Below are 21,559 nucleotides of genomic sequence, written 5' to 3'. Positions count from 1 at the left end.
CTCTGCCCCTCCCCCGTTCATGCTCTGTCTCTCTCTGTCCCAAAAATAAATAAACGTTGAAAAAAAAAATTAAAAAAAAAAAAAAAAAAAAAGAAAGGTCTGAGATGTTTGGCAGTATCTACCATAGCTGAAAAAAACTTACATACACCCTTGGACTGAGTAACTCATCTTACTATAAGATCAACAGAAATATACATACACACATACACAGAATATTTAGAGCAGTATTTTTATTACAACACAAATTTATAAAAATACAAACATCCATCAAGAGGATAAATAGTGGTATATTCTTAAAATGGAAGAGTATGCACAATGAAAATGAATACATTACTGCCACATGCAATAATGTATGAATCTTAAAAATGTTGAGACAAGACACAAAATAATTCATGATATATGATACAACATAAAATTTAGACATGCAAAGACTGCTTCATGATGTTATAAGCCAGGGACATGGTAATCTTTGGGGAAATAACAGTTATTCTTTATTCCAGAGCACAAGGAGAAATATATTTCATATTTTCTTTCTTTTATGGAGACTGATATTATAACCATTTTGTATCTTGTCTCTGCATATATTATTGTAAGCACTTTAAAAAAATAATCTAAGTGAACAGAACTTGAAAACTTAAAAAATTAGCTTCATTTCTGATAAAGTTTGATAACAATGATCATATCCATTACATGTGCTAGTAAACAGCAGACAGTTCTGTGGTTGGTACTTTAACTATTATTACATTTGTGATTAAAATTACCTTATTAAAATGTTTTAGCATGCTTTTTTCCCTTAAACTAAAATTTTACAGTAACTTGGAAAGGCTTCACAAAGAGATCACATCATTTATTGAATTTCTATGTTTTCTCCCTTGTGAGTTCTCTGATGGACAATGAGGTTTCTCTTATAACTGAAGGACTTACTACACTCATTACAAATATAGGGTTTCTCTCCTGTGTGAGTTCTCTGATGTACAATGAGATTTGTTTTCTGGCGGAAGCACTTCCCACATTCATTACATTTATATGGTTTCTCTCCTGTATGAGTTCTTTGATGATGAATGAGATATGACTTCCTGCTAAAGGCTTTCCCACACTGAGGACATTCGTAGGATTTCTGTCCTGTATGTATTTTTTGATGTACAGTGAGAGTTGCTTTCTGGCGAAAGGACTTCCCACATTCATTACAAATATAGGGTTTCTCTCCTGTATGAATTCTCTGATGCAGATTCAGATTTGTCTTCTGACTGAAGGATTTCCCACATTCATTACATTCATATGGTTTTTCTCCTGTGTGAGTTCTGTGATGATCAATGAGGTATGACTTCATTCTAAAGGCCTTCCCACAGTGAGGACATTCATAGGATTTTTCCCCTGTATGTGTTCTCTGATGTGCCACAAGGGTTGTCTTTTGGCGAAAGGACTTCCCACATTCATTACAAATATAGGGTTTCTCCTCATTATGAGTCTTCTCATGAAGAGCGAGGGTTGTCTTCTGGGAGAATGATTTTCCACATTCATTACAAATATAGGGCTTTTCCCCCGTATGAGTTCTCTGATGTACAGTAAGGTTTGCCTTCTGGTGAAAGGACTTCCCACATTCTTTACAAATATAGGGTTTCTCTCCTGTATGAATTCTCTGATGTAGAGAGAGTGTTGTCTTCTGGCGGAAGGACTTCCCACAGTCATTACACTCATATGGTTTCTCTCCTGTATGAGTTCTCTGATGACGTATGAGGTGTGACTTCAATCTGAAGGCATTCCTACACTGTGGACATTCGTATGATTTTTCCCCTGTATGTGTTCTCTGATGATCAGTGAGGGCTGTCTTTAGGCGGAAGGACTTACCACATTCATTACAAACAAAGGGTTTCTCTCCTGTGTGAGTTCTTTGATGATCAATGAGATATGACTTCCTTCTAAATGAATTTCCACATTGATGGCACTGATAGGGTTTTTCCTCTGTGTGAATTCCCTGGTGCAGAATCAATACTGACTTCCTGCAGAAGGACTTCCCACATTCAGTGCATGTATGTTTTTTTTCAATATTGGTTGTTCTTCTCCTTTTATTGTATTCAGATGGGTTTTCCCTTATGTAAGCTCTATTATGTGTAATTAATTCTCCTTTTTTAAGGAAGGCTTTCTCACAGTCATTATATCCAAATGGCTGTGCTTGAGTTTCCACCTTATGATATTGTATAAGTACGTCATTATGACTGACAACCCTGCCACGCTGATTATGGGATTTGACTCCAGGTTGAGCTGCCTCTGGTTTAGTATTGAGAAGTGATTTCCCATATCCATTATACTCACTAAGTCTCTTTCTTGCAGGACTTATATTACTGATGATTAATTCTGAAACATTTTTAAAAATCTTTCCATGAGTATCATATTCAGGAGGTAGATTTTTTGAATTAATAGGGTTTTTGCTTAAAGTAAATGTCTTTTCATATGCATTACTGTTCTCTTTAACCAGTTTTTTGTGGTTGATGAATACAACTGATCTAGAAAACTTATCTTGGTATTCCTTGAATTTCACTAAAAAGTCTTCATCTTTCCAATTTTCTTCTACAAAAGAATATAATAACAATTTGTGAATCTTCACATATTTGCTATGGAAAGAAATTGTACTGGTGTCTAGTATATGAGATCAAAAAAGACCCTGGACAAATTATTCCTTGCCAGGGAAAAGACACAAAACCTAAAGAAAAACTCTGCCTCGGTGTGGACAAGAATGAAAAATTAAGCAATGAACGCTAGTAACTTTTGCACTTTGTATCAGAACTTCATACAGAAAGTTAAATGAATACACCAAGCAGTGAGAAGACAAAGAATGGTGAAAGACAGACCGATGTTTGGACAGGTGGATTTGGAAGCAATGAAGTGAACCTTTCAAGGGCAGTAAACTTTAAGTAGGATGGACAAGAAAAATTAGTAGAAAAGCTTATTCAAGAAAAATATTAGAGGAAGGATTACTTTTGGAGAACACAGATCAGAGCCTATATTTTTATACATTCAGCTCTAGACTGTGAGGCAAAACATTTCCAGTTATTCCACCACCGCCTACTATGTACCCATCAATGGCTCATTAATCTTTCCAAGTATCAAGTAATTTCCTAGTGTTTAAAAGACAACCCTATAGCCTAGGCTCTAATCCTCCATATAATTGGTTATCATTTTCTCCTGTGAGAAAAGAGCTATGAAGACACTTCCAACAGGAACTTTAAAACTGACTAGGAGTATATTTATTGGTGTATTCATTATTGCTATTACTACCAATCCTTTCAGAATGGTTCAATAACAAAAATCTCATGACCATCAATTGTAACTATTTCTTTTCACAGACTTAACTTTTTCAGGTTTAAGGAAAAACTGCCACAAGTCTTTCCTCTCAATATAGTAACTTTTCTTTTTTTTTTTTTTAAAGGTTTATTTATTTTTGAGAGAGAGAGAGAGAGAGAGAGAGCAGGGGAAGGGCAAAGAGAAAGAGGGAGAGAGAATCCCAAGCAGGCTCCACAATGCCAGCACAGAGCCCAACGTGGGGCTCTATCTCCTGTGAGACCGTGACCTGAGCTGAAATCTAGATTTGGACGCTTCACTGACTGAGCCACCCAGGCGCTCATAACTTTTCTTAACTCCAGTTTGCCACATGGTGGACAAGATTACATCTCATTCTAAGTGATTAACTTTAACCTTCATTTCTCTTATATTTTATAGCTATATTTGACTTCTGTTATTTTGCAATCATCCACATCTAGTAAAATAATGTTAAATTTAGGTTTAAAAAATCTATTTCTTCCTTCAGTCCATTACTCTCAACACCAACATATAAGGAATTTCTCCTGTAAACAAAACTTTGAATCGCTGAGATTCACTTTTCATATTCCAACAAGTTTTCAGGGTTGTCCACCTATCTGACAACTTTCACACATAAAAGTGAGGCCTCATCTTTTTTGCCTTATAAATATCTCACTTACTCCTAATCACATACTTTGCTTATGTTTTTTTAATCAAGTGGCTTGCCTTCCATTCTTATTTCTACTCAGATTATCTTCAAGAAAATGCTATGTTCCATGATGCCAAAAATCCTTCACTTATTTCCCCCTACCACTTTAAGCACTATTTCTTTATAACTTAAAAATGGTTATGGTCTAGGAAAGTAATTTTAACAAAATATTTTCACAAGCTTAATCATGTCTTAAATATTTTGTGAAAGATGCAGATTTTGATAGTAATCCTTTTCCATAGAAAGGAATACTTTATTGATTATCTCCTTTGAACTCTTCTGAGTTTACATTAACACTGTATATCCTACCTAGATAGGTAGTGTTTGGTAGAATCCAGCCAATTCAATGTTTATTTATTTTTGACGGAGAGAGAGAGAGAGAGAGAGAAACAGACAGAGCATGAGCAGGGGAGGGGCAGAGAGAGAGGGAGACACAGAATCCAAAGCAGGCTCCAGGCTCTGAGCTGTCAGCACAGAGCCCAACGCAGGGTTTGAACTCACAGACCATGAAATCATGACCTGAGCTGAAGTCAGACGCTCAACCGACTGAGACACCCAGGTGCCCCAGAATCCAACAATTTCAATCAGAATCTATACAGCCATGGCCTGAGCAGGTACATCTGGAAGGAGCTTACCATGCTTTGTGAATGGAGCAAAAGCATAACTTGCCTGTATAGCTTCAAGTTAATGAGCAACTATGGAATATTTAAAATATTATATACTATAGCAAAAAAGATAGAGGATCTTATCTTTGAATTAAAAAAGCCTTAAGCATAAATCACATATAACTGGGTACCAAATTACATCATTATTTTCAAGAGTTGTGTGTGTCTGAGTTGGTAAGTAGCATGGGAATTCAGAAAATCTATGTGAAGTGGTTAAGGAATAGTTTATGCAGAAGAAATCTCAAGACTTAAAAGATACATAGTATATGGAAGGGAGAACACAACACAATGAACAGTACAAGCATTATGACAAATTACACATGTGTGGAGAACATTGAGGAGACTAAATCAAGTGGAAATTACCAAAAGTTTTCCATAATGGAGAGAAATAAAGTTGCAAAGACCAGATGAGGGCTTATTATAGTAGTCCTTGAATGAAGAATTTCAATTTCATATAATAATAGGGAACAAGCAATGATATCTCTTGTCAGAAAAGTAACAATATAAATTGAAAGAATTAGGACAAAATTATAGCAAAGCCAAGCTGTAATTATTGTAGTCAAGACATGAAATAAGATAATTGTTATTTTGTATGAGGTCAGTGAAAAATGAAAATATGGGAAAACGTAAATACATTTCACAGGCTGATAAACATAACACAAATTGTGAAGAGATTCATAAGAGATGATGATAGACACAGAGAAAGCTGGTATCATGGTAAAAATAAAATATTTGGAAACAGTGGGGAAGAATTTAAAGGGTAGGAAAGTTTGTGATTTTCATTTCTAACATGTTGTCACAAAATAGGTGAAACATCAGAGTGCAGAACCCTTGAAGTACTATAGTGAAGGTGGGAGAAATGCACTGAGTATGTCAGTGTTACAGACCTCTACATAAAACAAAGACCTTTTGTCCTCAGAATGGATGAGATTTCCATAATTTAAAGGCAGATCCTTTGAGGTCAAATCAGAGAAATAAGACTGAGAGTCTAGTGAAACAACATACATTTAAAAATATATGTATCAATGACCATTATGTGCCAGGTATTATTAGGCAGTATGTCCAGTGATGAAGAAAATAGACCAACTTGGAAATAATCACTCAGAGAACCAGGATAAGAATAAGTTAATGCTTTACCCAAATGAAGGGTTGATTTCAGGAATGATGATCTGCCATATAAAGTGAATGACAAAAGTTTAATAGAAGAGAATGATAACTGTGGAATTATCAATCTGGGCCAAAGCAAGTTAAGTTTTAAAATTAACAGCTATATTTGTGGTGAGAAGGGGATCTTAGACTTAGCACAGAAAACAAACCTGAGGCAATTAAAAGAAAGAAAAAGAAAGAAATGGAAAGCAACTGAGAAGAAAAACATTAAACAAGAATTTTCTCTCTTATAAAAACAGATTTAAGAATGTTCAAAAGAAAATATACAATGTCAAGAAGATAAGAGACTGAAGTTAGAAAAAGACACAAAACAAGAAAAAAGATCTAAAAAGAAGGTTTATAATACATTTTGATTAGGAGTGGCAACTATCTTTGATAACATCAAGCAAACTAGAAAAGAATATTATATTGGGAGAGTCATATTTAAAAGTTTGATTTAAGTTTTGCAGGAATAATGATCATTTCAAAGGTTAGGAGCCTTTAAAAAGACACTCCCACACCAGGTGGCATATTTCGAAGGTGCCACCTACCACATGACTGTTTTAAAATTTATTCTCGGGGCGCCTAGGTGGCACAGTCGGTTAAGCGTCTGACTTCAGCCAGGTCACGATCTCGCGGTCCGTGAGTTTGAGCCCCGCATCAGGCTCTGGGCTGATGGCTCAGAGCCTGGAGCCTGTTTCCGATTCTGTGTCTCCCTCTCTCTGCCCCTCCCCCATTCATGCTCTGTCTCTCTCTGTCCCAAAAAAAATAAATAAACGTTGAAAAAAAAAAATTTTTAATAAAATTTATTCTCCATTAGATTTCATCCACCTGAAGAGTCAGAAACTCACCTAAGCAGGTATGACCTGTAAATGATGTCCATGGCTCTTCTCCTCGTTCTAACTTGAGGATCACATCAGGTTTGGTCATGTGACACCCTGACAAAGAAAAATTTGGATTAAGTTGTTTAGGCTTCAATACATTTGAAAAATTAGTAAAGTACATTTTCAATACTGCAAATTAAGATACTTCTTTGTGTAAGAGTAAACTTAATGCCTTGCTCTGGGCAAGTACAAAATTATCCTTTCTGAAAACAAAAAAAAAAGAATTCATCAATCTTATCCCTGAAACACAAGATCACACATAATTTAGGCACTTTGAAAGGAAATGCATGCTACTGAAAGTTTCAAAGAGAGTTTTTCTTACCTACAGAGATGAGGTGGCAATAGTTTTCCAACATCACATCCATGTAGAGAGTCTTCTGAGCAGGATCCAGGTGCTGCCACTCCTCCCGAGAGAAGTCAACAGTCACATCTTTGAATGACACTGATGCCTGCAACGGATTGGAACTGTGATCAGAATAAGCTGACTAGATATTGGGGACTACTTTTGATCTGTTCCTTTGGGGCATTCATATCAATGTAAAAAAAGCTAATCATTTTTGTTTTGTAATTTATATTGTAAGGTAAACAAAAGACAGAAGTACCTGCCACTGAATTTATTTAATAATTCATCACACAAATATTTATGTAAAGTCACTTTGTACCCCCAAACTGCATTAGTTTACTGGAGTGCCAAGATATATAAAACACTGTCCCTGCATAGCCTCAAAGCCTTCAAGAAAGTATGTTTAAACATACACCTGCTTGAAGGTGTTAGAGGTACTACAAGAGAAGAATGTACAAGATGTGATATATTACAAGGGCAACACAATTGAGGAGGTAAAACTTTTCTCTGTCAAGACTAATGTATTATGCAGAAAAAATATGGTTTAAAAATGCATGGGAGCAACTTCTGGCACCCAAAAATAATACAGTCAATTGATCAAGAAAATGATCCCTCAGATAATAATCATTTATACTTAATATATATGTCTGAAAACAACATATAACAACTCATAGATGGAACTGGAAGCAATCAAAGCAAGCAAAAATTGAAGGAGAGTTTAACCTTTTTTAAAAAAATTGAATTATTATTATTATTATTATTTTTTACTTGAGAGAGAGAGGGAGAGCATGAGCTGGGGAAAGGGGCAGAGCCAGAAAGAGAATCCCAAGCACGCTAAATGTTCAGTGTGGAACCCGACGTAGGGCTTGATCCCACAACCCTGGAATCATGACCTGAGCTGAAATCAAAAGTCCGATGATCAACCGACTGAGCTACCCAGGTGCCCCAATGGAGAGCTTATCCTTAAAGGATAGCAACCGTGATGGGTAAGAATTGTTCAATCCATGGCTTTTTTGCATGAAGGTACCAGAAACCCCATAGCTGTTAAGGCAGCTGAGCTCGAGATTTAGAAATAAATTCTTGAAGTGAGAGAACTATAGAAAGGATGAGAACCAAAATCTGAGTATAAACACTGCCAGAACACCACATTGATAATTAAACTAAGCAATTGTTGGAGACATCAGAGAGGACTTAGGAAAAAGCAGACAGAAAGATACCAAAAAAGAGTTTTGAAAAATAGAAATGCATCTAGTGAGATTCTGAGATTTTGGTATTTTTGATTACCAGTATTATACAACCTGATCATAGCACAAGCAGAAGAAAACTGAAGTCTTACTGGATTGAGGTGTCAGAAGTTGCAGCTCACAAAGCAGCAGGAAGTATAAGGAGTGGAACACTGGAAGAAACAGGCCTACCGAAAGTAAGTCCCCAAATCTAAGTATAAACTCTCACCAATTCCTTAACTGACAGCTAATATATATGAACACAAGGAGAACCTATCTCCCCTCACCTAAGGGGGCCAGGGTCAAAAGCAGCAGCTGGAAGCTTAAAGAACTGAGCTGACATATCAGCTGCTTCATACTTGGGGTTGGTGCAGAGTTTAAAGTTCAATTTCTTTTTTTATTTTTTTTATTTTTTTTTTTCAACGTTTATTTATTTTTGGGACAGAGAGAGACAGAGCATGAACGGGGGAGGGGCAGAGAGAGAGGGAGACACAGAATCGGAAACAGGCTCCAGGCTCTGAGCCATCAGCCCAGAGCCCGACGTGGGGCTCGAACTCACGGACCGCGAGATCGTGACCTGGCTGAAGTCGGACGCTTAACCGACTGCCCCACCCAGGCGCCCCTAAAGTTCAATTTCAAGCAAGTTAGTTGCCTGCCAGGACAAAAAACCAATAATCCTCAGAAAAAAGACATAACAGTATCAGATTACTGTATTATTCATGATATCCAGATTTCTAGTAAAAATTACTAAATATGCAAACAAAACAAGGGAGAATATGACTCATATTCAGAAAAAGCCAGTCACAGAAATTAATCCCTAGTGGGTCCCAATGTTGGATTTTGCCAAAAAAAAAAAAACCCCACCAAAAAAAGCTTCAAAGCAGCTGCTCTTAATGTCTTCAAAGAACTAATGGAAAACCTGGGCATAGAAATAGATACAACTAAAAAGTCAATAGAGGAGGGGTGCCTGGGTGGCTCAGTTGGTGAGTGTCCAACTCTTGATTTTTAGCTCAGGTCATGATCTCACAGTCATGGAATCAAGCCCTGTGTCAGGCTCCATGATGAGTGTCCACCCTGCTTGGGCTTCTCTCTCTTCCTCTCTCTGCCCCTCTTGCATTGGCATTCTCTGTCTCTTTCAAAATAAATAAATAGAACATTAAAATAAATAAATAAATAAATAAAAAGTCAAGAGAAGAATGAAAATGAACCATTAACATGTATTTGATAGAAAATACAACAGTATATACGAAGAGATGAATAAAAACAGATTAGGAGGAAACTTAAATGCACGTTAGTAGGTGCAAGAAGCCCATCAGAAAAGTCCATATAATTCCAACTATATGACATTCTGGAAAGGCAAAACTCTGGAGAGAGTAAAAAAAGAAGGGACAAAAAGGTGTAGCCCTAAAAGTTTTAGGCACTAAAACTATTCTGTATAATACTATAATGGCAGAATGTCATATATTTGCCAAAATCTATTGGACTTTGGAATTATGTATCAATGTAGGTTCATTGTAATGAATGTACACTTTGGTGCAAGATATTGATAATGGGGAGGCTATTAATCATGCATGGGGGCAGACGGTAGTGGAAACTCTACAATTTTGTCATGAACCTAAAACTGTCTTGAAATATAAAGTATATTTAAAAGGATTAAAAACATAGGTTAAGCATTTGGAAAATAAAACAGCAAAATGGCAGCCCTAAATCCATTTACCTCTAATTGTATTAAATATAAATGGACCAAACATTCCAATAAAATGACCAAGATATTAGAATGCATGAAAAAGCAAGATTTAATATAATTTTGAGACATATTTTATTTTTTAAAGTTTATTTATTTATTTTGAGACAGAGAGAGAGAGAGAGAGAGAGAGAGAGAGAGAGAGCAAGCACATGCACATGTACAACTGGGGAAGGGGCAGAGAGAAAGGGAGAAAAACCCAAGCAGGCTCCACATCCAGCTCAGAGCCTGACACAGGGCTCAATCTTATGAACCATGAGATCATGATCTGAGCTGAAATCAAGAATAGGAAGCTTAACCAAATGAGCCACTCAGGTGCCCCTACAAGAGACATATTTTAAATACCATAGACACAAATAGGCTGAAACTAAAGGATGGAAAATGACATACAAACACTACACATGGGAAAGTTGAGCAATGTTACTACTGCAGACAAAGAGAGGCATTTTACATTGATGAAAAAGTGAATACACTAGGAAAATAGAACAATTACAAATGTATACATATTTAAATAACAAGAGTTTCAAAAAACATAAAGCAAAAATTGACAAAAGTAAAATGAGACTTAAAAAAATCCAAAACCATAGTTGATGTAAATGTTTGTCAGTAAAAAGGGGAGGAAAATCTGGACAGATTTATACGCAACATGGGGCTCCAATTTACAACCCTGAGATCAAGAATCACATACTCCAGTGACTGAGTCAGTCAGGTGCCCCTGTAGAGCACCATTAATAATCTTCCAACACTGTCATTTAGAACCTGTTTAGACATGTTAGGTGTTTTACATTTCCAGGTTAATTTTAGAATCAACTTATCAATCTTTATAAAACAACTTACTTAGATTTTGATTGAGTTTTGAAAGACTTTATAAATTGGTTGGAGATAACAGATATGTTAACAGTAGTAGGTCTTCCAATCCATGGACCTTATGTATGCTTATTTAGGTCTTCTTAAATTTTTCTCAGCAGTGTTTTGTAGTTTTCAGTGTACAGGTCTTGTAAATGTTTTCTTAATTTTATTCTTTAAACTCATTTTCAATTTTTTGTTGTTAGTATATAAAAATAGAATTGATTTTTGTATTTTGATACAAGTGACCTTGCTGAATTCACTTTTTATTTCTAGTACTTTTCCTTAATACTTCCTACATAACCTGGTCATATTATCTGCAAATACAGTTTACCTTCTCCCTTTCTAGTCTATATGCCTTATATTTCTTTTTCATTCTTTACGCATCATCTACAGTGTTGATAGAAGCATTAAAGTAGACATCCTTGTCTTGCTCCTGATCTTAGGAGGGAAAACAGTCGTTCACCATTAAGTATGATGTTAGCCATAAATTTCATTAATTTTATGAAAATTTTCTTTTTGGTTATTCTTTGACCCAAAATTGATTACTCAGAAGTAGTATATTGTTGGGGCGTCCAACTTCGGCTCAGGTCATGAGCTAGCGGCTTGTGGTTTGAGCCCTATGTTGGGCTCTGTGCTGACAGCTCAGAGCCTGGAGCCTACTTCAGATTCTGTCTCCCTCACTCCCTACCCCTTCCCCACTCACACTCTCTCAAAAATAAACATTTTTTAAAAAATTAGCATATTGTGGGGCGCCTGGGTGGCGCAGTCGGTTAAGCGTCCCACTTCAGCCAGGTCACGATCTCGTGGTCCGTGAGTTCGATCCCCGCGTCGGGCTCTGGGCTGATGGCTCAGAGCCTGGAGCCTGTTTCCGATTCTGTGTCTCCCTCTCTCTCTGCCCCTCCCCCGTTCATGCTCTGTCTCTCTCTGTCCCAAAAATAAATAAACGTTGAAAAAAAAAATTTAATAAAAAAATAAAAAGGAAAATTCTCACTGTTTAAAAAAAAAAAAATTAGCATATTGTTTAATTTCCAAACATTTGGGCCTAGTCTAGGTATATTATTTTTATTGACATCTAATTTAATTCAATTGTGGTTAGAGAAGATGCTCCATATGATTTCTTTTTATTGAGATTTGCATATATTCTGTCTTAGTGTATAGCATATTTGCTCTGGAAAAACATGTGTTGTGAGATTACAAAAAGTGATGCTCTACAGGGGTACCACTCAGTCAGTGGAGCATGTGATTCTTGATCTTGGGGTTGTTAGTTGGAGCTCCACATTGGGTGTAGAGGTTACTTAAAAGTAAAAAAAAATTTAAAAGGACAAACTATATACTATCTACAAGAGGCTCACTCTAAATATGAAAACATAGGAAGGTTAAAGTAAAAGGATGGAGGGGCACCTGGGTGGCTTAGTCAATTAAGTGTCCAACTCTTGGTTTGGGCTCAGGTCATGATCTCACAATTTGTGAGTTTGAGCCCTACATCGGCCTCTATGCTGACCCTGCGGAGTCTGCTTGATATTCTCTCCTCCACTCTCTCTGCCTCTACCCCACTTGCTCTCTCTCAAAATAAGTAAACTTAAAAAATTTTAAAAAGGATGGAAAACATGTATACCGTGTAAATACTAATCATAAGAAAGCTAAATTGGCTATAATATCAAACAATACAAATTTCAGCACAAAGAATATTATCAGGGATTAAATAAGGCATTTCAAAATAACAGAGGGGATCAATTCATGAGAGAATGTAACAATTCTAAATGTGAATGCACCTAAAAACAGAACTTAAAAATACATTAAGTAAAAACTGATAGAAAAGGAAAAACAGACAAAACCAAAATTATAACTGAAGATTTCAACTTTCTTCTCTCAGTGACTGCTACACAAATAGACTGAAAATCAATAAGGATACAGAAGTTTTGGGGCACCTGGGCGGTTCAGTCAGTTAAAAGTCTGACCTCAGCTCAGGTCACGATCTCACTGCTTGTGGGTTCAATCCCTGCATTGGGCTCTGGGTGACAGCTCAGCGCCTAGAGACTGCATCCGATTCTGTGTCTCCTTCTCTCTGCTACTCCCCTACTCATGCTGTCTCTCTCAAAACTAGAAAATAACTTAATTAAACCCAAAGTATTGAGAAAAAAAAAAAAGGAAACAAAAAAGATGTGAAGAAAGAGGAAACAGAAAAACAATGGAGTAAACCAATGAAACCCAAAGCTGGTACTTTGAAATGACAAATGAAATTGGTAAAACTCTAGGCAACTGACCAAGGAAAAGAATAAGACACAAATTATCAACAGCAGAAATGAAAGAGGGGCATTGCTACAGATTACACAAATATCAAAAGGATAAAAAGAGTATATTTTTGACAACTTTGTCAATAAATTTGACAAATTCCTTGAAAGATACAAACTATAAAAGCTCACTGAAGAAAACACCCTGATAACCTGAATATCCCTAATTCTACCAAGGAAATTGAGCTGCTAGTTAAACCCGTTCCCACAAAAAAATCTCCAGGTTAACATGGCTTCACTGGTGAATTCTTCTTTTTTAAAATATATTATTATTACTACTTATTCATTTTCAAGTTAGTTAACATACAGTGTAGTTATGTAGTGGCTTCAGGAGTAGAACCCAGGTATTCATCTCTTATATGACACCCAGTGCTCATCTCAGTAAGTGTCCTCTTTAATGCCCATCAACCATTTAATCCATTTCCCCACCCACCTCCCCTCCAGTAACTCTCAGATTGTTCTCTGTATTTAAGAGTCTTTTATGGTTTCCCTCCCTCTGTTTTTATTTATTTATTAAGAAATATTTTTTTTTAATGTTTTATTTTTGAGAGAGAAACAGAGCATGAGCAGGGGAGGGGCAGAGAGAGAGGGAGACAGAATCTGAAGCAGGCTCCAGGCTCTGGCCTGTCAGCACAGAGCCCAATATAGGACTCAAACTAACAAACCACGAGATCATGACATGAGCCAAAGTTGGACACTTAACTGACTGAGCTACCTGGGCGCCCCTCTGTTTTTATTTTTAATTTTTAAAGATTTATTCACTGGTGATTTCTAACAAACACTTTAAGAAGAAATAGTACCAATTTACACAAATTCTTTTAGAAAATAAGAGCGTATACTTCCCAACTTATTTTAAAAGAATTATCCTGATATGAAAACTAAACAAAGGTATTACAAGACAAAATATAGACCAAATTCTTTATGAACCACAAACAACTCCTTAACAATGTACTATATTAGCAAATTCATCAAACATTACATAAGTGGGATTTATCCTAGAGCTAGAGCTTCTAAGTTGGCTGAACACTTCAAAATCAATATAATTCATGGTGTTAATAGAAAAAAGAGAAGGGGCACCTGAGTGGTTCAGTCAGTTAAGTGTCCAACTTTGGCTCAGGTCATGATCTCATGGTCTGTGAGTTTAAGCCCTGCATTGGGCTCTGTGCTGTCAGCTCAGAGCCTGGAGACTGCTTCGGATTCTCTCTGCCCGCCCTGCTCCTATGCGCTCTCTCTCTCTCTCTCTCTCTCAAAAATAAATAAACATTAAAAGAGAGAGAGAGAGAGAAAAGCCAAATAATGGGGAATAACCAATAGATGAAGAAAAACTTTTGAAAAAATTCAGCACCCTCTCATGATAAAAACTATCAGCAAACTGGAACTTCTTTAACCTGATAAATCAATGCAAAATTATAACTAATATCATACTTAATAGTGAAACTCTGAATCCCTTTCCCCTAAGGCAGGAACAAGGCAAAAATGTCTGTTCTCACCATTTCTATTCAACATTATACTGAAGGTTCTAGACAATGCCGTAGATGCATAGTTTGAAAAGCAAGAAGGCAAACAGTCATTATTTACGTATGACATGCTTATCTATGTAGAAAATCCTAAAGAATACAAAAAATTACTAGAACTAATAAGTGACTTTAGAAAGACTGCAGGTCAATATACAAAAATCAATTGTGTTTTCATATATTAGTGAACAGTGAAAATTTGAAATAAAAATAAATAGCATTTACAATAGCATAAAAAAAATACCCAGGGATTAACATAACAAAACGTGTAAGACTGTACACTGAAAACAACAAAACATTACTGAGAGAATTTAAAGATCTTAAATAAAAGGAGATGTACATCATATTCGTGAATTGGAAAACCATTATTATCATTGATTACTATTATTGAATTTAAACTGTTAATATTTTACCATCTTCCACTCCCCTAAAGGGCTATCTTTATACATTCTTCTAATGTGCTTTAGTTCTGATGCTATAAAAAGTATAAGGTTAACAGTCACCGATTAATGTTATAAGTACAGAGTTTCTGTCTGGGATGATGAAAAAGTTCTGGAAATACATAGTGGTACTGGTTACACAACGCTGAATGTATTTCATGGGGCTAAACTATACACTCAACAATGGCTAAAATGGTGAAATTTTACACTACGTATATTTTACTACACACACACACACACACACACACACACACACACACACACACACACGGTTAAACAGAAAAGCAAAAGAAACACAAAGATCCATAAGTGAGCAGTGGGGTGAGCACTTGGAGGAACAAAGGTGTTATATGGTAAGACAAGTGACCAGGATATGAGAGAGGCACTCAAAATAAAGATATCAAGGGACATGAAGGCAACTGTGGTATAAGGAATAAAATCACCACTAAATTGCATAGTGGAAGAGAGATATTTATTTAACTCAAGCTAGCTATATTAGCAGGTGGGTATGGGACTGGGGCCAAAAGCAGATAGAAAACAAAACAAAAAAGAACACGATGGGCAGGAGATAATGAGATAAATCTTGGGCATGTGCCTGAAGTATCTGTGGAATATGCAGGTGGTGATTTTTAGTTGGAGATTGGATATGGTTTTGACACTCAGAACAGAGGTTTAGGTTTACAATTATGTGAGCATTAGAATAATGGTGGTAGACTGTGAATAGGAACAGGGAAATGAAAAAAGAAGAGAACCAATAAAGAATCTGAAGTACAGGGGCGCCTGGGTGGCTCAGTTAGTTTAAGTGTCCAACTTCGGCTTAGGTCATGATCTCACTGTTTGTGGGTTCGAGCCCCATCAGGCTCTGTGCTGACAGCTCAGAGCCTGGAGCCCACTTCAGATTTTGTGTGTGTGTGTGTGTGTGTGTGTGTGTGTGTGTGTGTGTGTGTCTCTCTCTGCCCTTCACACTCTCTCTCTCAAAAATAAATAAACATAAAAAAATTATAATAATAAAAGAATCTGGAGCACAGTAGTATTTAAGAGGTCCAGATATAAAGATGACATTTCTGAAAGAACCAAGAGATAACAACATCTTTGAAACCAAGGGCAGGATATTTCAAGAGTTATACTTGTAATTCAGTATGGTGATCCAAGCATATATATTTACTTCCCTTGCATCCAAATATAAAATTAGAGAAGTTTAAAAATAGGAACACCATTAGCATAATGGGGGAGTGTTATTGGCAGGCCATGGATTTTTAGGAATTGTTAGCAGCTATGGGCAAAACTGGAGGATCAGATAGGAGAAAAGCAAGATTCTCTGTTCTCTGTACAATTTGCCAAGCATAACTCTTTTCTTAAAGCCTCAAGACAATAGTCCTTGCTACTTACTAAAAGCAACATCAATTCCATCTCCATCTTGACTGTTTTTATTTAAACAAGCAAAGTTCATGCAGTAATATATTCTCATTTGAGGAAATGCATTTTTTGTCCCAGCTCTGCTTCTGGGAGAAGACAAAGAAAGATGTTTAATGATAAACCCACTTAATGTGTGAAAATTAGTTAAAATTAGAAGGAGCATTTGTGGAAGGAAAAGGCTTATCTGGCCAATATGGAAAGAAATGGGGACACTTTCCTGAAGGGGAAGATAGGCAGGAGGATTTAGTACAAGAAAGGCAAATGCTCAAATATCCTTAAAAAAAATTAAAAAAATAAAGATTATTTTGGAAGAGAGGAACCATCACCTCACCTGAGCCATGGTTTTGAGATTTGCAAGAGGTGACCAGTCTTCCTTTAGGTTCCTCTTTGGAAAAGAGGCAGTTCCTAAGAAGGCAAAGCCAAGATGAAAAGAAGCCAAAATGACACTATACACGACTTATAGCTCTCTTATGACTTAAGTCTCAATTGAAATCGCCTCCATTTCCCTTGCTTTGGCCTTTGACCACTCTGCACATTCCACATAATTTACAGGAAGGAGAATAAGCTAGACAAATCTTATTTTATCCCAAAATCCAGAGATAGAGGCTCTTGGGCAAGAGGTTAGATTTTGGGCAAGTTCCCCTCCTTTCTAGCACTAATTTTTCTCTCTTAGCAGCCTACCTTCAAGCTGCTCTCCAGAAGGCTCTACCATTTACACTATCACCAGCAATATATGAGAATATACTGATACACCTTGATAAATGCTACTGATACCAACTTCTTGATGTATGCCAATACCTTGATAAATGCTACCGATACCAACTTCTTGATGCATGCCTATCTAATAGGTAGAAATTGTGGTTCTGGGTTTTATTTTTCCCATTATAAGAGAAAATAAGCTTCTTTTCATAAGTTTAAAAAACATCCTTAGTTTCTCATCTGTTAATGGTCTCTTATAATTCTTTCACTTTTCTATTAGATTTTTATTTTCTAAATTGGTTATTAGATCTTTTTTTAAAGGAAGGAAGTACTGTATTCACTTCAAATAATTTATAGTTTCTCATTTGACTTTGTTTTTGCCATGCAAAAATAACTTATAGCAGGGGTGCCTGGGTGGCTCAGTCGGCTAAGCGTCCAACTATTGATCTCAGCTCAGGTCTTGATCTCACGGTCATGAGTTCAAGCCCTGCACTGAGCTCTGCAATGGGCATGAAGCCTACTTAAATACAAAAAAAACAACAACAACAACAACAACAAAAAAACCCAAAAACTTTCAACAGATTATTGGCCATTGGTTTAATACTGTCAGGTGTTCAATAATCTACTGTTTCCTCCACTCATCAAAACTGCCATCTTTATTGCTTCTTGGCCTTTTGGCTAAGATCAAGTATAACCATATACCTTACTTCCTGTATATATCTGAGTAGATCTGGATTTTATATTTAGTTTTACTGATCTGTTCATTTAATTGCAAAGATGACTCGGCAGTTATTAGTTTTAAAACATATTTTAGTATCAGGTAGAGCTACTTCCCCCTTCGTTATTTTCTTTCAGAATTTTTGGCTTATTCATATTCTCATAAGAACTTTTGTTCTTAGAAATTTCTCGTAGAAAATTCAAAATTTTTACTGAAAATTTAATGGAATTGCATGAAATGTTAGGGAGTTTTGACACTTTGTCACATGTCTTCCTGTTCTTTTATTCAAGTCTTATTTTTTGAGTCCCTTAGAAACATTAAAAGAATTCTTTTACTTATACATTATGAAATTCTTTGTATCTCATATTTTTGATGACCATTGGTCATTTTCCATAGTTTTCTGATACATATATATACACATAAGCACACATATATAAATGAAGCTTATTGATTTGTCAATGATTTTTCCAACAACCTCTGAATTTTCTAATTGTTGTCACTGTTTATAACAGCATGGTAACTTATAAATTTTTCTCTCAGTCTCAGCAGATGTTCCAAAGATGGTGAGGAAAGCAAGCTTCTAAGTGTCCCTCATTCTAAAATAAAGTCTTATAAAAAACATAAAGTTTTGCTACCATTAATTTAACTCCTACTTTGTCTAAGAGAGTAAACTATTTTTTAGGACATAGTTTTCCAGGTGAAGAAAAGTGGGTGCTTTCTTATAAGAAACAAGGGGCCCCTCAGATGCTGATGTCACTGGGAAACAAAGTGGTAAAGGGAGTTTTGGGGAAAAATGTACATATTTCAGGATTTGAGAGGGCAAAGTGACTAAGGGGCTAATTCTCACCTGAGCTCTAGATGGGCAACCCATGGATGGAGCCTGCCTGGAATGGCTTGGATTCTCTTGTCCAAGAGGACTCACTGGAGAGACAACAAGACCCACCAGAGCAGGTGGCCAACTGCGTGCCCAGAGGAAACATTGAGAAGACAGCTGGAGAAGTGGCTGTACCCATAAGAAGGGAAGTGTATCTGGAAGTTCCCAGCAGTGGGTTCTCTCAGAAGGTAAGAGATGACTTACAATAAATTATAATGGTACCAATCATGTTAGCCTCTTCTTGTCCCTAACTTCTTGTCTCTTGTTTTCCAGCTCCCAATCCATTCCAGCCAGAGACTACCCACCTAGAGGAAGTAGAGACAAAATAGAAGTTGAAGAATTAGAAAAGAAGCTGATCATGTACCCTTTTCCCAGGCAGGCTTCCAGTAGGAGGGAGGGTTTTTATTTAAAACAAGTTTGAAGTATTGGTGTCTATAGTGAATGTTTTTTAAAATATTCATTTATTTATTTTTTGAGAAGGAAAGAGAGAGCAAGCCAGGAAGGGGCAGAGAGAGGGAGAGAGAAATCTTAACCAGGATCTGCACTGTCAGCAGAGAGCCCAAGGTGGAGCTGGAACCCACAAACTGTGAGATCGTGAACTGCACTGAAACCAAGAATCGGATGCTCAACCAACTGAGCCATCTAGGCGCCCCTATAGTGAATATTTTATTTAACTAAATAGTTATTATGAGACTGGTCTTGTATTTAAATGTTCAACAGATTCAGTCTTCAGAATGAGCAAAGAAATTACTCAATCTGTCTCGCAATGCATCCAGTAGTAGCAGGGAAAAAAAGGGATTCACCCAAATAGAAACTTTGAGTGGCAGTTAGGGGAGAAATTTTTTGTGTCTTGCCCAATTTTTTATGGTGTCCTACTCATTTCAACATACCAATCATTAGTCAGTGTGGGGTTTCCCAATATACAATCCTACCATCTGAAAATTATTTTTATTTCACTTCCTCCTCTCCATCAAAAAAAAATCTCTATTTCACTTATCCAGTTGCCATAGAGTGAAATCTATAAGCATATAAAATGCCAGTATTCAGATAATCGAAACAATACATATTTAACTGGTCATGCATCCAATTTCTCAAGCGCTCCATCTCAGTCACATAATAACATTCACGAATTACTGCGGATTGTACACACAAGATACTTTAAAAATTAGACAAAGACACAGTTATATTACCCACGACACAATCACAATCCCATAGGCACATCACAGGCATAATCTCACAGAGCCCATAACATACTTCACACAAAATAGCAAAATTTTACTCACAAAAACCCCTTACTATCGTCTCTCCAAAGTCGCATGCAGTCTCAAAAACAAATCAACTCGCATCCTATTTGAAAAATTAGACAAACACAGAGACTTTATCACTTTCCAAACAACTGGTTCCACAACGTCACACGGAGTAACACATGCCCAAGCTGCACAAGAACGGGCACAAAAAGCTACACGAACTGAATGCCCGTGTGTGCCAGGCCGCACTCCGAAAGCTGGGGTTTCCACACGGTGTGGGGTGGGGGTGGGGGACAAAATTCCTGCCCTCCCCAAGCTCACACCAACTCGGGCTTCCAGTTCCCTCTTCGGCGCTGTCCAGCCTGGACTACCGGTTCCCCTCTAGGACGCTCCCTGGCCCGGGCTCCCTATTCCCTTCTCGGCCTTCCCGGCCCTGGCTCCTTCTGCTTAGGTTCTCGCCTCCCTCCCGTTCTCTCCAGGGCCCAGAACTCTTGCCTTCTTCCCCGGCCTTCCTGGCCAGGTTCCCGCCTCCCTCCTCTGCATTCCCCCCAGGTCCCGCCATCACCCGCCTCCACCGCCTAGGTGGGACCCACCAGCCTCACCTTCGACCACTGGCCAGCGGTCTGCGCCTGCGTACTCCCGCGCGAGCTGTACCTCCCAAGTGTCTCTGCGGTTCAGTCTTTGAAGCCGCAGCCTCCTTGCGCGCGCTCGACATCCGGGCTTTTCCAGCCTTGAACTACATTTCCCAAAGCCCCCTGTGCAGCTTTTGAAAAGAACTTTGAGCCCTGGGTCCTCTCTGGTTATCCCTCAAAGTCTTCGCGCTCCGAGTGGCCGCCGGAGTCTGGGCGTGGCGGGCGCGCCAGTGAGGAAGCCCCGAGCCCCCAAGGTGCAGACAGGGCGCGTTGAGCCTGGAGCTCAGGCCTGTGTACGGCTGTTTGCGTGTGAGCGTTTGTGGCGGTGACGAAGACGAATGAGAGTGTGGGCGGTGCTGAGGCCGTGACAGGTGTGTGATTGTGCGTGTACGTCCCAACGCGGATGCGGAACGTTTGGGGTGACTGGTCAGCCGTAGTGTGAGGCACGTGACACTGTGGGGTTTGAGACCGCCCATCATAAGACAGTGCTGTTACCTACTGTGATGGAAAAAGCTTTTAATGCTTTGACTGGTACGAGTTCGGTTGTGTAATGGGATAGAGCTTCATTTCTTCAGTTCTGGGTTTAACGTCGGGACTGAGGGGTCTTTTGAAGACCTTTTTGAGAGTATATCTGCGCTTGTGAAGACTGCGATGCCTGTATTAACTTGAGTCGCCCTTGCACTAAAGCATGGTCTCAGCTGCCTTCGTCAGGGCACCGCCTCCCTCCCCTCCTCCCCAACGTCCAGTGCCTAGCTTCCTGCTTAACACAGTGGGGTATCAGTAAAGTGAGTGTTGCCCATCTAGGGGCCAATTTTAGGTTCTAACCTTTTTTAGGATCTGTATTCCTGGGTTCCCTGCTGCTTCTTCT

General features: G+C 37.8%; 1 protein-coding gene and 1 long non-coding RNA gene across 7 annotated transcripts in view; one reads left to right on the top strand and one right to left on the bottom strand.

Annotated features, from left to right (window-relative positions):
- LOC121011394 (uncharacterized) overlaps positions 1–309 on the top strand; it is a 943-nt gene extending 634 nt beyond the window's left edge. The window contains exon 2 of the long non-coding RNA XR_005781598.1: positions 98–309. This is a non-coding gene — a long non-coding RNA (uncharacterized LOC121011394). The remainder of the gene's footprint in view (positions 1–97) is intronic.
- Positions 310–791: 482 nt separating this feature from the next.
- On the bottom strand, positions 792–21,250 carry ZNF567 (zinc finger protein 567). 6 transcript variants are annotated; one of them, XM_040445678.1, is made up of 8 exons: positions 20,662–21,250; positions 20,102–20,159; positions 19,017–19,117; positions 16,853–16,926; positions 16,495–16,607; positions 7,024–7,150; positions 6,669–6,755; positions 792–2,568 (listed from the first exon to the last, which is right to left on the bottom strand). In XM_040445678.1, the coding sequence occupies exons 5-8, from the start codon at positions 16,519–16,521 to the stop codon at positions 848–850; spliced, it is 1,962 nt and encodes a 653-aa protein (XP_040301612.1). In that variant the 5' UTR covers positions 16,522–16,607; positions 16,853–16,926; positions 19,017–19,117; positions 20,102–20,159; positions 20,662–21,250; the 3' UTR covers positions 792–847. The 6 variants fall into 6 exon arrangements, with proteins under 6 accessions (XP_040301612.1, XP_040301614.1, XP_040301609.1 ...); XM_040445680.1 differs by lacking the exon at positions 16,495–16,607; XM_040445675.1 differs by lacking the exons at positions 16,495–16,607; positions 19,017–19,117 and having other exon boundaries at positions 20,109–20,159.
- Positions 21,251–21,559: the final 309 nt, after the last annotated feature.

Source organism: Herpailurus yagouaroundi, unplaced genomic scaffold (assembly GCF_014898765.1).
Source record: "Herpailurus yagouaroundi ecotype Mexico unplaced genomic scaffold, PumYag 194, whole genome shotgun sequence".
Classification (NCBI taxonomy): Eukaryota; Metazoa; Chordata; class Mammalia; order Carnivora; family Felidae; genus Herpailurus; species Herpailurus yagouaroundi.
The sequence above is the reverse complement of the archived record's forward strand: the minus strand, read 5'-3'. Positions and strand labels throughout refer to the sequence as shown.

What these genes read in the sequence shown, in the direction of transcription:
- ZNF567 (XM_040445675.1), bottom strand. Translation starts at nt 20,130, where the DNA reads ATGCGACTTTGGAGAGACGATA. An exon ending in GCGACTTTGGAGAGACGATA is followed by an intron (nt 16,927 to 20,108) that starts GTAAGGGGTTTT and finishes TTGCCTTCTTAG; the next exon opens with GAACTGCCTCTTTTCCAAAG. An exon ending in TACAGGTCATACCTGCTTAG is followed by an intron (nt 2,569 to 6,668) that starts GTGAGTTTCTGA and finishes ATTCTTTTGTAG; the next exon opens with AAGAAAATTGGAAAGATGAA.